At 41.1% G+C, this 18,454-nt stretch overlaps 1 protein-coding gene across 1 annotated transcript in view; it reads left to right on the forward strand.

Moving 5' to 3' along the window:
- RIMS1 (regulating synaptic membrane exocytosis 1) overlaps positions 1-18,454 on the forward strand; it is a 417,175-nt gene that overhangs the window by 75,539 nt on the left and 323,182 nt on the right. Inside the window, exon 2 of the mRNA XM_088471345.1 lies at positions 16,388-16,601. Coding sequence (XP_088327471.1) covers positions 16,388-16,601 — 214 coding nt within the window. The remainder of the gene's footprint in view (positions 1-16,387; positions 16,602-18,454) is intronic.

The following is an 18,454-nucleotide window of genomic DNA, read 5'->3' on the forward strand; positions in this document are numbered from 1 at the left end:
GACACAGACTGCACCGCGTGTGTAGCGCTGACCGGACGGAGTTCGGTCAGCGCTACACAGCACAAACACACAGCCGCCGGAGCCGGCAGCTGTGTGTTTGCTTTAGCAGCTGATGAGAGTCAGACAGACTCTCATCGGCTGCTGCTCCCACTGCCAGAGCCGGACATCTTCCGGCTCCCGCAGTGGGTAATGGGAGTGACGCGTGATGCGTGGGAGTGATGCGTGATGCGTCACTCCCATAATGCAAAGCGGCGGGACCAGGAGCAGGAGCGGGTGTCAGGTAAGTGTTGTTTTTTTTTTTTTATATTATGTGTGTCTACTGCGGGGGTCTGGCACTATAAGGAGTAGACCACTACTGGGGGCACTACAAAGGGGGGGACAACTACTACTGGGGGTGCTACAAGGGGGGGGACTACTACTACTGCTGGGGGCACTACAAGGGGGGGGACTACTACTACTGGGGGCACTACAAGGGGGGGGGACTACTACTACTGGGGGCACTACAAGGGGGGGACTACTACTGGGGGCACTACAAGGGGGGGACTACTACTGGGGGCACTACAAGGGGGGTACTACTACTGGGGGTACTACTACTAGGGGCACTACAAGGGGACTACTACTAGGGGCATTGCATAGGGGGGAGGTGACTACTACTAGGGGCACTACATAGGGGGGAGGGGACTACCACTGAGGGCACTGCATCGAGGGACCACTGCTGGGGCTCTATATAAAGGGCAATAGTGGGGGTACTGCATAAGGGGAAGACTACAACTGGGGCCACTATTTAAGGGGCACTGCATAAGGGTTACCACTACTGGGGACACTATATAAGGGGCTTACTACTGGGGGCACAAGGGGCACTGCATAGGGGGGATCACTACTGGGGGCACTACTCGAGGCCTGCATAAGGGTGTCCTCTCCTGTGGCACAGGGTCGCACTGCATATGGGCACTACAACAGGGGGCTGCCCCTAATCTTTATTTTTACCTTACATTAATCCCATATGGACCCGCCTCCTCCCTAGAACACTTGAGGGGGGGGGGCGCCGTAGCACACACGTTCTTTCGGGCACCATGGCTACACGCTACTCCTCTGCCAGGGCCACCTGCATGCATTTGCCCCCCCAGGCTAAAAGTTGCCAGCCAGCCTCTGAGTGGAGGGGATGAAAACCAGACTGAAGTGGGTAAATAGACTATCAACTTAAGTCCTTAAGGGGTGGAGAAGTCAGGGTGAAGGTTTTTGTTTTGTTGCTTGATATGAGAGAAAGTTTGCAGAAGTGGGCCAAATTGTTATATGGTAGAGAGGGAGCTGAGACTAAAGGGGATAGGATTAAGTGGAAGGGTGCTGGACTAGATAAGAGCCCAAACTTCATCTCCAGAGTCTGGGGAGAAGAAACACAGGATGGGCATGTATTAGGGAGTGGTTAAAAGTGATGTTCTGAAAAATGTATAAAAAATTTTGATGTTAAGTGGGTGGCAAAGACCCAAGCAAAAATGGAGGAGGACAGGGGTAGAGCTGGAAGCAGAGAAGTGATCTCAGTTTTATGAACTTTTATGGTTAATTTGATATTTTGAGGTAATATGTGATGAGATATTGTGTAAATTCTCTGCTATCATCTGCGAATTAGCAGCAGTTATATTCATCCTGATATCAGTGTATTGTTTAATGTGCCAGAAATATAAAATTGAGATAGCGACACTCTACAGTACAGTACCTATTCCCTCCCTGTTTATATATTATTTCAGCAATAGCACTTGATGGTGCAAGGAAGCCAACATCCAGAAGTGTCATGCTTGGCACAAACCTTAATTACCAATAAGCGTGCCATATAAAGCAGATGAGTGTATGTTTTAGACTGTGGAGTGGATTGAGGAAGCATATCTAATGTGGTTTAATTGGCTCCAGCTATCAGTATTCTCAGGGGGTTGGGGGAGGGGTGCTAACATATATGTACTATAACTATAGCCATTTTTCAGACATTTGCTTTTTCTGTCAAGTGCAACTTAGACTGTGAAAGGAAATGTGTGGTATTAGTGCAGATTTCTACTTTTATAAGCAATGTTTGTAACTAACTCAATGTAGTTTATGATATAAATGACTATGGATCAATGATCCCTTGCTGTAATGCAATTACTAAATGTATCATGGGCATATGCATGGTGTGAATGTGCCCAGTCTCACTGCTGGTGAATGCATTAAGTAGAATATAAGTCATAAGTACAGAAATATATCATCAAATGGATGAAAAGAAAAGTGCATTGATGCAGTCCTTGTAGACAGTGTGGATATGGCCATCCTGAGATGCTGGGATTTCCGTATATTCTCCCTGGCAGGGTTGGTGAGGTAAGGAACAGAATATGGCAATGAAAGCCGTGCACTGAGGCATGGAATCATCAAAAAGTAAATGAACAATTTCCTGCTTTAGCCAGCAACATACTGTAAGTGCTGCCTATACATTTTATGTATTAACATGTAGAATTGTACCTTATGGAATAAGCTGTATAAAGTATACTACTGGAAGAATGAGCGGCATTTATGCTAATGATCATGGGCACTTAGGGCCTGATTCAGAGCCGCTCATAAGCGGCCGCTCGTTCGCACTGAGCGATGTTCGCACAACTGCGCATGCGTACGGTTTGTAATACGCATGCGCGAACCAGTCAGTGCGGCCGAAAATCGTTTGTTCACTAAATAGCGAATGCCTGCTACTCTGAGTGACATGAGGAGGCGTATGTGGGTGGTAACAGGGGAAGGTGCTTGAAAACGGGGAGTGGAGATCAGAACGCAGGCGTGCTTAAAGGTCAAAACGGGCGTTTTATGGGTGTGCATAATTAATACAGCAGCGTCATTGACCACGTCACTTGGTTGTTTTATAGTCAGAACTGCTCGCAATATAGTGGTAGCAAAAACCAACCACAATAATAGCTAGCAGTTCATACGCTGTTCGATGTACTCGATTAATCTATTAAATAGCAGACATGACGTATGGTGCGAGCGGCAAGGGGGCGTCTTTTTCAGAATTTCGATTCGCAAGTTTTGCTCGCTCGTTCAGACTTAGAGGCGTGAACAGACCGCAATGAGCGAACGGTTCATTTGAATAGCCACCCCTTGTTTTTGAATGAACGACCGCAAATAGCGAGCGGCTCTGAATGAGGTCCTTAGTATCTTATGTGAAAGTGAATAGCTTTAGGAAGGTGAGAAGTCAATTTATGAACAGATGTACTATAAAATGCACAAATGCATAATTAGAGGATATGTTTGGATATTAGCCCTAACCCTAGAGACTGAAGAGTATTATTGTTTTGATACATAAATAGATAATTTTGAAAAGGTTATCAGTCCCCACTAACACATTTTTCAAATTTGGTTTTGGTTTTGGCACTGATACATAGAAATAAATATAAAGAGTGAAGGGTACAAGACCATTGAATATATCCCCTATAGCTCAGTACACAATCCATTGTCGGAGCAAATGCAGGATTTGTAGAGGCGGATTTGCAAAAATGTTTAGAACAAAGCAAAAACAACAACAAAACACTGCAATAATAATAAATGAGAAAAGTGCAATGGATATCATTGTAATAATGTATGTTAAATAATGATAATAATGGAAGAGGCTTAACGTAAGCTGTACATTTAAAAAAAAAAAAAACCTACATAAAGTATTAACCTCCTTTAAATGCATCAGTCTTGAATATCATAACATTTTAATCACATTATAAATGATCAGTGCTTGCCAATTACACCCTTTCCTGTGTTCAAAAGCTTTAAGTGCTGCTATGATTTTGTGGATTCCCTAACACACATACACACACACACATACACCACCACCCTCTCTCCCTATGTATTGCAAGTATTGCATTGGAATTGCTCCATTTACCAGTCACAGCGTTCTGAACAGAATAAAAGCACAGCTACCTTCTATGACCTGGCATTGATAGGTTTATGTAGCGTTAAATACATTTGATCCCTAAATGTAAACGGATAAACAAGCATCCAGCTTTACATAATTACCATGTGCCAGGTTTACGTCAGGAGTAACAAGTGTGTATACTTCTATTCCGCAATAGCATAGAGAGAGCCTGGAGATGTGGCTCAGCCAAGTCAGCAGTAAATGTCACATTATCCTATTTGTACAAAATATGATTATGTAATGAACTGTCCTATACACAAGGGAGTAGTCTCTTCAATGTTATTAGTAAATGTGTACGTCGCATTTAAAGCACAACATACAAATCCAATTAAGCACAAATGTTATCAGGGCTTTTCCTTATAATTGAACATCTGTATGTACCTAGCAAAAGTAAAGTATGAGACATTAGTTCATATTCTGATCATGGCATTAAAGGTCGAAATCCAAAGTCAAGGGTCCACTCCCTACACTTACATCACTGAAATTCAGTTAAATTACAATACACTGACCTCTCAGGTTAGCAGGTTGAGCTGTAGGGACTGGTCCATACACATATAACCCTTCAACAGGCTGGATGGACAGCAGCTAAAACTACATTCAGCAATATTTGGGAACAAAATAGAAATAAATCAGCCTCCACTTAGTTAATCCCATACTCCCCATGGTGCCAGCTGCATGATTCTATAAAAGCTATATGTAATAAATCAGATAGATGGATCAATTGCCAATCAGCAAATCAGAAGCAGCTAGATAGTGTTGCATATCATCATCATCGTGTCCCGGTACATTCAATGAGATCAGCCCGCCAGTAAGAGATACCTCCTGACAGGTACAGATGTGTCTGTGTCCAGGTCTGTTTCTGTTGCAGTTTTGTGACCATGCCCTTTCTGTACTGGGCCAATTTTGTCCCACATTTCCGGGTGCGAGCATTTAAAGCAGTTATGTGTAATATCTTCATACAGAAACGTGGATAAGGATTTTTTCTGAGCATTCACAGTATGCATAATTTCAGCAAACAAAAAATATAGCGGTAACCTACCTACTTTCAACTGTGCATGATCCGCTGAATGTGGAACACTTTCCCTACCACACACCAGCCCTGTGTGGCAGGGAAACAGTTGACAATTATCTGTGGGGATCACAGCTTACATTAACAGGGACTTATAAAATAAAGTATTGCTGTGCAATTTCACTGATATGAATCTGTCTGGTGAGAAAAGTATCTCTCTCCATGATGTTACTGTACATACTAAAATAAATTCCTGTATGTCCTGAAGAGAACCAATAGAAAATATCCTTAGAATTAGAAATTAAAAATCAAATAATGACTATAACATGACAATGGGTCTGTCCTAGAGTGCTAAACCATATCCAGTATTCAAGAGTTAATTAAGAGGCCGATGATTTATATTTATTTGTATAAGGAATGAGATTGTAACTATTTTAGTTGGCGCTGTGGATAAGTCTGATATCCGCCAACACATTGAACTGGAACTCCAAATAACCTAAGCATTGCAATTATCAGCAACATCAGAACAGTTACTAAAGCATAATATTACAAGAGCTTTAGATTTAATGTACTGTACCTTAATTATTTATGTCTGTAGTGCTTAACATTAATCTTTATTGATCCATGTTTCCTTTTGTGATTTACTTTGATGCAACATAAATATTTTAGGTTACAGGAAGTGTCAGTCTTTTTTCAATGATGATTTATGAATGCTTTTAGAATATGGTACATCACATCAGATATGTCATTTAAGGAAATTTAAGACTAATAATAGAATATAGTGTTTCAAAATAAAATAATTGCTGTTTATTTATAGAATCGTCACCATGGCTATTTAAACTGGAATTCTTATAATGAATGTTTCTACTTATGCCGGTAACTTTAATATCCTATCCTTTATGGCTTAGCAATTCCTTATTGCCTTTTTTGTACATCTAACTCATACATCTAACTAACGTTTCTGTATTAGAAGCCTTGTTAGTGGCTTTTGCTGGAACACACACGATTCCATTAGGTCATTGGTGTTGAACATTATTATTTCATCTCCGACCCCAAGCTTCAGTTTTCCATTGTTCTGTGACCTCTTGTCTTTGCAGTAGGCCCCAAAACAGCAGGTTCCCAAATGAAATGTTTGCATATTGGAGCTCAAAAGTAGCTTCTTAGATCCCACTTGTTTCCTGACCCAGTTGCACATATCTGATCTATACAATAGGTTGATCTGAGCATTCTTTAGACATAATAACCTAGATGCAGCACAAGACTGTTTTAATCTATGAACCATGGGCCTGATTCAGAGCCGTTCGCTATTTGTGGTCGCTCGTTTAAAAACAAGGGGTGGCTATTCAAATGATCCGTACGCACATTGCAGTCTGTTCACACCTCTAAGTCTGAACGAGCGAGCAAAACATACGCTCGTTTATTTGTTAAAAACGCCCCCTGGCCGCTCGCATCCTACGTCATGTCCGCTATTTATTAGATTAATCGAGTACATCGACCAGCGTATGAACTGCTCGCTATTCTTGTGGTTGGTGTTTGCTACCACAAATTTGCGAGCAGTTCTGGCTATAAAATAACCCAGTGACGTGGTCAATGACGCTGCTGTTTTAAATATGCACACCCATAAAACGCCCGTTTTGACCTTTAAGCACGCCTGCGTTCGGATCTCCACTCCCCATTTTCAAGCACCTTCCCCTGTTACCACCCACATACGCCTCATTCTGTCACTCAAAATAGCAGGCCCTCGCTATATTGCGTACCAACGATTTTCGGCCGCACTGACTGGTTCGCGCATGCGTACTAAAAACCGTACGCATGCGCAGATGTGCAAACATCGCTCTGAACGAGCGTACTGCCGCTAACGAGCGGCTCTGAATGAGGGCCCATATATTTTATATTTTTAGTGTGCTAGAATCATGTGCTACTGTACAAATTAGCACACTGCATCTGCACAATACAAGTAAAACTATAGGTAGGGAAACTAGGGTTCTAGCACCGGGATCCCAACATAATAGTGGCCCCTACAAATTGTACCCTCTCGCAATTGGACCCCCTGATCTCCTGAAGTTGTCAGCGCTGCATACATTGCTCACAGAGAGTTGGATATAGCCGCTGCCAGGCACTATGATGACACCAGGCAGCAATAACTGCATGCAGCCAGTGCAGTATTTGCCATAGACAATGAGTTTTTACTGAAAGGAGACCTAACGCGTTACCTGTCCTGGGGACAGAGCCACATGGACTTGGGTCTGAAATTGATCAAGAGCCTTTTGTGAGATGCAGAGGATCTGTGACCACTGCTGTGTGGATGTGGCCAGTGCCATGTGGGCAGGTACCCCCCTATACCATCAGCCCCAATGTCTCCCTCTTTACAAATGTCATCATTTTGTGAGGGGAAACAAAATACTAATTTAATACTTATGATTTACTGCTGGCCATGTGGGTGGCTAGTCATCATCGTCATGCTGTTATGTTGATGGGCCTGTTATTATGTGTAGGGCAGTGGCGTATCTATAGTGGGGGCAGGGTTTGCGGTGCACACGGGCCCCTGGGTCCGACAGGATAAATACCGACGGGAAAATGACCTCCTTGCCATTTCCCCAAAGACACGCATACACAGGCCCACCAAGAGCCGCGGCCTAATCGTGGGAGGCATGGCCACGCCCCCTTCGGGGAGGAAAAATATATTTACAGCGCCGCGAAGCATCACTGCGCGCTGGCGAGGGGGTTGCTCTGAGCCCCCTCAGCCCGGCGCAAAGCCAGAGAAGGCAAGATCAGTGTGATTGCTACCCCCCGCAGGCATAGGAGACTGCAGTCTCCCACTGCAGCTGAGCTGCTGTGAGGGAGGGGGGGGCAACGGACCCGGGCCCCCGCCGGGCCCCTCAGGAAGCCCGGGCCCGGGTAATTTGTACCCACCCCCCCCCTCTCGGCGCCCCGGCGCACACAGTAGACTCTGGCACAGCATCAGAGTGTACTAGTGCTCACTTATGCGCTGCAGTAGTGGATAGAGAGAGGAAGGGGTCTGGACAGAAAGCCTACACACGGGTCCCCTGCTCTCTTGATACGCCCCTGATAGAGCCCTGGGACCCCCTGCTCTCTTAATACTGGGGACCCAACAAACATTAATCAGTGCTTGACCAAATACTTTTTTAATGCTAAAACTGTTGAATTTAACCTCTATTTTAGTTTGGTGACATTTGATGATCCTGAGTGCACAATATGAGTCTTGCTTACAGTACAGCACAAATAAATGTCATTAATATTGCTACCTGTTATCCTTGTTAATTTCCATAAATAATCATTACTGTAGTTCATGGAAAGAAATCAAGAACATTAAACTTGAATGAGAGGAAGAAAGGCATTTTTTTTTTAACTAAACTTTAGACCAGTAATGGTCAATAGACGGCCTGCTAAAGCTGGCTACACATATTACAATGGTGCGACCCAGCAATGTGGCGAGCGATGTAACGGTACATCTCACACTGCATGCTGCATGTAACTATACAGCATCATTCATTGAATCGTCCCATCTGCTGTGCAGCACAGCAGATATGATGACCGACAACTGAGAACGACGGATCGGGCGTACACACTATATGATGTATACAATATATCGGAGAGACATACCGTACGATATATCAGATGGTGTTTACCCAGCTTAAGCCTTCACTAACATCCTCCAGCTCCTTCCTACTTTCTTGGTATAATTGTTTGTTATAACTTGTTGTAGTTGTTTGTTATAACTGAGAATGCCTGTTTAAAAGGCCTACTGACTTGTTATTATTGATAGGTATCTTTTTTATTGATTACATTTATTAATTTTACTTGCTACTCATGAGTAATGTGTGGGCCCTTTAAAGGTTAGAGGGATGCCCAGTACAGTCCCCAAACTGTATCATGTTGCTTATCACTGCTTTAGACCATTATAGCAGGCATGAACCTATACAGGTATGTGTTTGGTATAAAATCAAGTTGTAATTACATTTAACAAGACTCTCCATTGTACTGCAAGAAAATAGTGTACAGTATACTGTCTGAAAATCCAAACAATGACCAATGGGGACAAATTAATCATCACCCCACATACATCCAAGTTACATCTTGTCAGGAAATCTAACAACTGTTTCACACAAGGCCACACTGTTTTCCAGTATTTCACACCCTATTGGGAGGTATGAATATTTCAGTTTTGCGTATATGATGTAGTTCTAGGGGCCTATTAAGAACATGCAGCGATAACCATTATCTTGACATTACAACTTATTGCAGAATTAAAAAACTATTATTAACGGGCTGTAATGGCTAAAGTACCCCTTCACCAGGCCAGTCTGAGGGAACATGCATATGGATAACCTGGTGAGTCGCTTAACACGTGCAAAGTATTACTTAAACTGCAGAATTGGGCTTGTAGTTCCAATTTGTAAAAAAAATGAATTGCTAAAGAAAAATCAAATAAAATCTAAAGTTAAAATATTGAAAAGTGAACGGTGACTCTTAGCTCCTGAAAAATAAAGCCGATAAAGCGCCGGCGTCATCGGTGTTGCCCTGCTATAACTTCTGTCTCGTGCCGGTGAAACCCACAGTCATCTCCCCCAAAACGCCCACTTTGTGATACAACTTATAGGCCGCATTTTTCAGGGTCCACAATTCAAGATTGCTCCTTCAAAATCTGAAATGTTAAGACGTATGCCTTAATGTATAGGGCGCAAAGGCATACAAGTTTTTGCCTTATGATAAATATACCCCTATGTTAGCCAAAACACGAACATATGCAAACTAGCTTTTGTAACAAAGCAACAGTTGTCCCCCCAAAGGCTTATTTATGAGCATAGCAAACCATTTAAAATATTTAGCATACATTTACTGTTTTCTATAACCAAAAAAAACAAAACATTTGCAGTCTGATTATTTGGACAATACCTTGTTCCATTGTTTTATCATTTTGGTTTGATCTCTTATGAAATAAAGAGGTATGTTGTTTTCTGCATTCGGCTAAAACGTGTAAGTGAACTTGCAATTATAGAATCTGTTTTCCTATAGAAGAGTGCTACATATCAAATTACTATTACTATAATTAAAGTGTATCCTTTGCCTACATGTGTACCTATTGCCTAAACACAGTGGAGGTAGCCAACTGGCTGCCTTCCCATGAATATTTTAGTTCAGCCACAAAATGTATGTCACTGTGTAGGTAGCAAGAGGACATTAATGCTGATTACTTACTGCTTAAATCAACACTTGACCACATTGCCGACAATCAAATCTATCTTTTAGTGAGATCCTGGCGGGGAGGAGTGGCGCACAGAATTGCGTCATCTTGGCTCCACAATTAGCTGCTCAATGTGGTGATTTATGCAACAATTCATTGTGAATTGTATGTTCAAGTGCCTGGCCTGCCCACTTGCCCAGTGAGTATGGCCTAGCCTAGTCCCGTAATTCACAAGTCTCCTGGACATTCCAGGAAATTGGCAGCAATACTTTACTCTCTCACCTAAATTCTCAATTTCAAACAGAGGTAAAACATGCTTTAGCAAGTACATTTAATTTTGTGCAAATGTGCTTATTTATCAAACAATCACTTTATTATGTTTTAGGTTTGTGAAAGCAAGCAAATGCAATAATAAAAAAATAATTTAAGCAGAAGAAGTAATTTAATAATATGGACCAACAAAAACAGTGCATCTGAAGCAAGATGAAGGATCAGATGTAGCAGAGGATGCAGAAGCAGGCAGGCCAAATCTTTGGTTCCTAGGATGAGATAAATTATTTTAGATCTGAGAAGCTCTTTCATGTTCTATAGATAATGTAGCCAAGTTGTTTACTTTTTTTTACCAAAATGTAGACCTGAGATGTTTTTTAATTTGTTAACATTTGCTGCATTCCCATTCTCCTGTAGCAATACTGTCTTGTATAATGCAGTATAATATAAGAGCAATGCAGATTTATTTGTTGATCTGTTTCAAAGAAGCTTGAAACAGAATTTTACTCAGTCTTCAGTCTTCTTAGAAGGTTGGGAACTTGATAATACATTCTGCCTGAGTGAGTGGTTGTCAAGGCAACCTGGTGGTTTACTTAGCACCTTTATCAAAAGTTTATTAATGGTATACAGTAAATTCTTCTAGTAATTGGAATTATGACTGCCCTGACGTGTGTGTGTGTCCTTGCGGGTGGCCCTGACTTCCCTTAGGGCAAGATCAGGGCAACATTTAGCCACTGTCCTAATATATCCAGCCTTGCCACCAATCCTTCAGTCCACACCCATATTAGACAAAACCACCTTGGCCAGTCGAGGATGCCACCATGCGGTTTATTTACAAAGCTCTGGGTTGCTTTCTGATCTTGTTTATGCACAAGGTTTTAAAATGGCAATGCTTTACTAGCAGGATTTTCCATGCTGCAACTTGGGACCATTGGGGGAGTTCTGGTGGAAAAGTTAAACTTAAAATCAAGACATCACTTCAAAGACCATTCTACCAATGCTTTAGGTGCACCACCTTCAATCAATCAATCAATCAATCAATCAATTTTTATCCTAAAATACTGATCATCCAGTCTTTTTATATCTTAAATGTATAAAAGTGAGGAGGACATTAGAATGGTCTTTATTAGATACAATTGTTAAGTTACATTTTTTTTTATTGCATTGGTCAAAATGAACATAAGAAAATAGGTGGAAAACACAGCCTATATGAGTAAGTTTAAAAATAAAAAAGTCATTTATATTGCTTGCACACTGTTGTACAAAGTTTCATGTCAGTTATTTTCTATGTCCCTTTATTTGTTCTTGTCTGTTTTATGAACCATTTAAATGATAAAAAAAATAGAGAAACATGCTTTGCTCCATCAATAACCTGAGAATTCCCTGTAAATGTGCCCTTTCCACCCCTTAATACTCCTTAAAATATCTTGTCCCTTGAAATAAAATGACTTATTTTCATGTGGGATTAGTGGCAGGTGCTTATACATGCATTCAGCAGAAAACTCCCTCATTTATCCAACTCCCATATGAGTCTCCCATATCCAAAATGCTTGGGAGCAGGGGTACTTTGGTTATCGGAATATTCCGTATTTTAGAATATGTGCATACCATAATGACATATCTTGGGAATGAGACCAAAATCTAAACACAGAATGCATTTATGTTTTATATACACCTTATACACATAGTTTGCAGATAATTTTGTACAATATTTTCAATAATTTAGTGGCTCAAACAAAGTTTGTGTACTGAAATTAATTTGTGTTTCATATATACCTTGTACACAAAGCCTGAAGGTAATTTTATACAAGATTTGTAATAATTTGTGCCTTAAACAAAGTTTGTGTACATTGAACCATCAAAGAGCAAAGGCTTCACTATCTCAGTCATACTAAAAATAATTCTGTATTTTAGAATATTCCGTATTTCGGAATATTTGGATATTGGAGACTCAACCTGTACAATTCTCTCTGAGAACATTATCCCCGAGTAGTTCAACTCAGCAATAATTAATGTGCTGCCCAAACCGGGGCGTGATCCTGAAGACCCGGCCTCTTATAGGCCTATCTCATTATTAGACGTAGACTATAAACTTCTCATGAAAATAATGGCTAATAGACTGAAGCTGATTCTGCTGTCAATTATTGCGCCTGATCGAAAGGGATTTATATGGGAGCGCCACTCCACTATTATCATCTGCAAGTCTCTGTGATTCAGGCATCAGCTTTGTCTCCAAACTCTAGCAAAAACGTGATTATATCAATGGATGTAGAGAAGGCATTTGACATGGTCACCTGGGATCAACACTTTCTGTTACTGCTACAGGTTCTATACTCCTCTCCAAGTACCGAGGTGTCCAGTAATAGATACTTACTCTCTCTTTTATTTGTACACAGAGGCATGCGTGAAGGGTGTTCCCCATTACTGTTTGCGATAGCCCTGGAGCCCTTGGCTGTCACTTTGCGGACATTACTCAGTTTTAAAAAGATACATGTTGGAGCAGCTGAACTCAAAATCTCCCTTATAGCGAATGACATGCTCCTCTTTGTATCCGACCCTCTCACCTCTATCCCTGCTATTTTGTCTTTGTTGTCCACTTACGGGGCCTTTGCGGCTTACCAGATTAATTTACATAAGGAAGAACTGCTACCCCTAGGAAACGCACATGGTTTTATTTCCTCACATCCTTGCTTTAGTTAATTTCATGTTACTGCACATAAATTTAAATATCTAGCAAGAACCACATGCTTGTGTCTCCATTTATTGGCATCATAATTAAGTTCCTACCAACAAGATGGTATTTAGGAGATACAAATCACCTGTTTTTTAACAGTCTGTTTGGGGATTTTTCTGTTGATTTTGTAGTCGTTTTTAAGTAAATTTTCAATTTGACTGTTAGTAAATGAGAGAATCCTGTAGTGGTCTATGTATAAATATCAATGTTTGGTCGATGGTCGATTTTGGTTGGGATTCGGTTTTATAGTCGATTTTATAACCTATAAATGCACGAAAAAGCCAATATCGACCATTAGTAAACATACCCCCAAGCCTCAATGTTCCAAATGGCACAAAATGCCCAGTGTGACTGAGCCGCACTGAGTGGTGTAGCGTAGTGACTTTTTATTTATATTTCCATCTTATTGGCATCACAGACGCAGTAAAACACCACTCAGTCTGTACCAGAGATGACGGGCTGCGAATTTAACTGCACAGTAATTAGTTTTAAACATGTACAAAGTCACAGATGAAGTACAGCAGCGTGAGAACAAGCCACGGCCGCCGCATCATAGCACCTCGTATACAGATTTAGATTCATTCGCGCACAGATACAAATATTAGAACAATACAAAGACAGAGATCATTAAAATTAAAGCTTTATGACTACAACTTACATTATAGTAAGCAGTGTTCTCCCCACGCTTTATTTGTCGGGGGGGGGGTCACTCTGTAAAGATCTCCCTCCACCCAGCACTGTGACGTACCCAAAGTTGCAATGCACTAAGCCCTGCCACCCATCACTGTGATGCAGCCGAAAGTCACACTGCGCTGATGTTTAGCACAATTTTCATTCGCATCACAGTAGCGGGCAGCGTCAGACATGAGGGGAGAGAAGATCCCTCCGCCTGTATTAGAGGAAGGGTGCTGTGGTTGCCAGCGGGAACAGTGACTGACAGGTACCGTGGAACAGTGAAGAGAGTGGTCCTCCTGCGTCCAACCTGTGTTTGTGGTCACCTGTAACTGGACATCCTCCTCTGTAGCCAGCAACTGGGTGCTGTGGAAAAAAAATTCCCTCAAAAAATTGGGCAGTATCTGGGCACTGTTTAAAAAATTATCTATGTCCAAAAAGCAATTATTGGGCAGTATTTGGATGCTGTTTATAGCAAAGGCTCCCACCCGGCTACTTCTTGATGCAACGCAGCTGGCAAAATGTTCTGGGAAGAAGACTGGTGAGGTATCTAGCATTCATTAATTATAATATTGTAAACTTATCCCAAATACATCTAGAATAAATCACACAATGGGGCCGATATGGAGTTGAACCTAAGTCAGTTTTGCAGGCGGTTGTTGCGTATTGTTGCCTAGGGCATGCCCAAGCGTGCACAATTGCGTGCAATGCTAATTTTCTGCAACAGAGTTGCATCTATACTTGCGGCTGAAGAATCATAACTAGGTGAAGTTCACACGTAGGCTAAGTTTAGTGAGGATGGGCCCAGGTCATGTTGACGCAACTGCGGTCTATGCATAGTCATGTGCTTGTTTTCAGACTCATCTCCAGCGATAGGGCGGGTGCAAGTACCTAGTGATAATGATGGCGGCTATGAAACCAAATGTACGGATAGGGGTAGTGCAGTCCATAGACTATTCTGAATAAGGGCAACTATATGCGTTTATTTCCATGCACGCAATAAAAGTGCAACTGCAGTCGACTTATGTTCAACTCTACATTGGCCCAAATGTGTATGTGAGTGGTTCTTACTTAATACATGCAGTCTACTCCTAGCGATAAATGCCACAAAGTGTAGTTTTGAATATGTAGATAAAATGTGAAATCTCAATGATTTTATTTGTATGACATTGTACAATGTTTTGATTCTTCGTTCAAAATGCTTATGAATCAATAAAATACATATATAAAAAACACAGAATGCATTTATGTGTTATATATACCTTATACACACAGCCTGCAGGTAATTTTATACAATATTTTCAATAATTTTGTGGCTTAAACAAAGTTTGTGTACATACTTGAAATTCATTTATGTTTCATATATACCTTGTACACAAAGACTGAAGGTAATTTTATATTTTTAATAATTTTGTGCCATAAACAATGTTTGTGTTCAATGAACCCTCAAAAAGCAAATGTTTCACTATCTCAGACATGCTAAAAAAAAAATCTGCATTTCGGAATATTTGGATATTGGAGACTCAACCTATACAACATTTATAGGAATCCATTTGTTGTCCTCTTAAGATGGGTGGAGTTTATGTGTTTAAGTGATGTCTCAAAATTTAATTTACACTGAGGTCCCGCACATCAGTAAGTGTATATAACTCAGCATACAGATGTGTCCACATACATCTATCCTCCATGCACTACAAGTCGCGCCACACATAACGGGGGAGCTCCGTGTGCCTCAGTAGCACAGAGAGTCTTTTGTGCGACTTTTTACCTTCAAATGTGTCTTATTCACACAGCGATGCGAATAGCTAGCACAAGCAGCTTCTGCTGATTAAAGTGATATGCGGCATAACCATATTCATTATGCATCTGCGGGTTCGTAGAGAATATAGGCAAAACCATGTTGCATTGCAGGTGGGGCAAATTTAAAATGTGCAGAGAGATTTAAGGTGGGTACAGACTGGAAAGTTATATTAGCAGATGATGGTTGTCCATACACACTGAACACAGGTCCAGCTGGCCAGGGCCTCTGCTGCAGATATATCTGCAATCGGTTGTGCTGCACAGCCAACGTGATATGTCTGTTAATGACATTGTTCACAGATATAGTGGCCGTTCAATTGAAAGGCCAATATGTTGGCTGGTGTGTACCCAGCATTAGAGTTGTTAGTGGCATGTCCTAGCTGAACTATAGATTGCAGTGTAATAATATAGCTGTTCAGTATTTATTGACTGCATGGAAAAGTGGACAGTACGTATTTACCTTGCATGCAAAAAGTTTATACATTATGCACTAATTGTAATGCAGCACAGTTTGTCCAGGTGTAAAATTGCTACTTTGTTTTATGCTTTGCTCTCAACTTTGAAACGCCCGCACAGTATTTTTCCTACCTTTTCAGTTCCACTCCTTCAGTTGTGTCAGTTAGGTGCAATAATTCTGCAAGTTTCACCTGTATTTTAGAGGTTGTAGACCTCTAGGTTAAGTAGTTATTTTTGTCCTTTATTAGCTGTGTTGCCAATGTTTTCAATTCATTTTGAATAATATTGCTGTTCTGATCCATTGATCCATGCTTTCTTCCTGCGCAGGAGGCTGCATCAGCAATTTGAAAGCTATAAAGAACAAATCCGAAAAATAGGTGAGGACACTCGTCGCTACCCTGGAGAACACAAGGATGATGCACCAACGTGTGGAATCTGTCACAAAACAAAGTTTGCAGATGGCTGTGGACACTTGTGCTCTTACTGCCGAACAAAATTTTGTGCCCGATGTGGAGGTCGTGTTTCGCTTCGGACCAACAATGTAAGTGTACTTTACCTGATACCTATTCCTTTTCTAATATATGTTTATTCAGATTCTATTCAGAAACAGTCCCATGACTGTAAATCTATTCATAAATGAACGTGCAAAATCTAATGGTGACTTGATGCTGATTTGGATTACTTTAGTAATATTGATTTTTGGGGGTATATTTACTAAAGTGAGAGTTGTTAGAAGTGGAAATGTTGCCCATAGCAACCTATCAGATTCTAGCTCTTATCTTCTAGAAGGTGCTAGGTAAATGTAGAAAAGTAGAATCTGATTGGTTGCCATGGGCAACATCTCCATTTCTAAAAACTGTCACTTTAGTAAATATATCCCTTGGGCTTTTTATTTTACACAAATGGCTTATTCACACTTCAGATATTGCATAAACAGAATATCTGAAATAGACTTGTGACTTGCTAAGGCTGCAGTTTGCTTTACAGCTTCATAGAGTACAGGAAACACATGAAAATCATGTTCTCCCCAACATGTTTTTCATGTGTAATTGTATGCTTTAGTAGGTTTCTCACTTACTTTTAAGTAAATAAGAATAAAATAAATATTTACCCCAGCAGTATTGTCTGGGTCATATCTTGCGATCCTTGCATGATGTGGGTCCTGTGATATAATAAAATAAGCCACCTTTGCCTGAGAGAGTGGGTTCTTTCCAATGACACACAAGGAAATATATATGAAACCTTGGAGAGAGATATAAAGTGGAGATAGATAAAGTACCAACCAATCAGAGACTGTTACCACTATGTATCCCCTCCAGGATAGTGGGGTACTTAAATGCTGTCAATAGCTGCTAATTAGCGTCTTTGCACAAGTGGTGAAGAATAGGATTTTGCAGGTTTTTTTGGAGAAAATAACTATTCCCAGCAAATTTGGGGTACATGAAAATGGGGGTTAGCATATTTTAAATTTGCTGAAAGTGGAGTTTTAAAAAACGTAAAAAATTCACCTGCCGCAACCACCTGCAAACTTAAAAACACCTGGGGCATATTTGGGGACCCCCTGGAGTCTATTTCGCTAGTTTTTAAGTTTGTCCCCCAACTTTGTACTTTTTCGCTCCCTTTTTCAGTTATTTTTTGGGGTGTTCTTAAGTTTATCTTTTGGTGGGCTGTCCAAAGGGTGCAGGGTGGTTCCCGCAAGTTTGCACCCCAAAACCCCAATTCTGCACTTTTTTTCGACAGCTTTCATAAGCAAATTTTTTTTGCCTTCTCCAATGCATTGACTTTCTGCACAGGCAAAAAGTCTTTGGAATTAAATACGGGGATAAGTTTTCGTCTGGCAAAATGACGTCACCGGCGATACTTTCCGCAGAAACTAGCTTTTCGCACCTAATTGAATACGACCCTATATCTCCGACAGGAAGTATAGGGCTGGCTATAATTTATCAGAAGCAGGAACCAATGAGCGCAATCCTTGCAGAAAGCCTCCCTAATCACAGGATAGTATGCAGCTGATCTCTGCACACAAACTGACAGGCAGGAATGCAGCAATGAGCTGCACACATACAGCTACCTGCAAGACCCAGAACTGAAATCAAGGCATGATGCAGTGTCCCATTTGACATTATACGGCCAGGACCTGCCACCAAAATGATCCTCTGCTGCGCATCATAACAGTCATTTATGCTCCCTTGAGTTTGATTAAGATTTTATCACTCACCCAAAGGTTGATGAGGACCCACAGTAAAACTCAGATAAATAATATCTGCATTTGATTGCAGTTTAGCACTCTAATACCCCTTTTCCACCAAAATTCCGGGTCTGACCCAGAGTTGGAACAGAGTTCCTATCCGGATATTCCCAAGTCGGCGCCGCTCACACCGGAGTCGGGTCTGC

Source organism: Taudactylus pleione, unplaced genomic scaffold (assembly GCF_031769625.1).
Source record: "Taudactylus pleione unplaced genomic scaffold, aTauple2 ptg000015l, whole genome shotgun sequence".
Classification (NCBI taxonomy): Eukaryota; Metazoa; Chordata; class Amphibia; order Anura; family Myobatrachidae; genus Taudactylus; species Taudactylus pleione.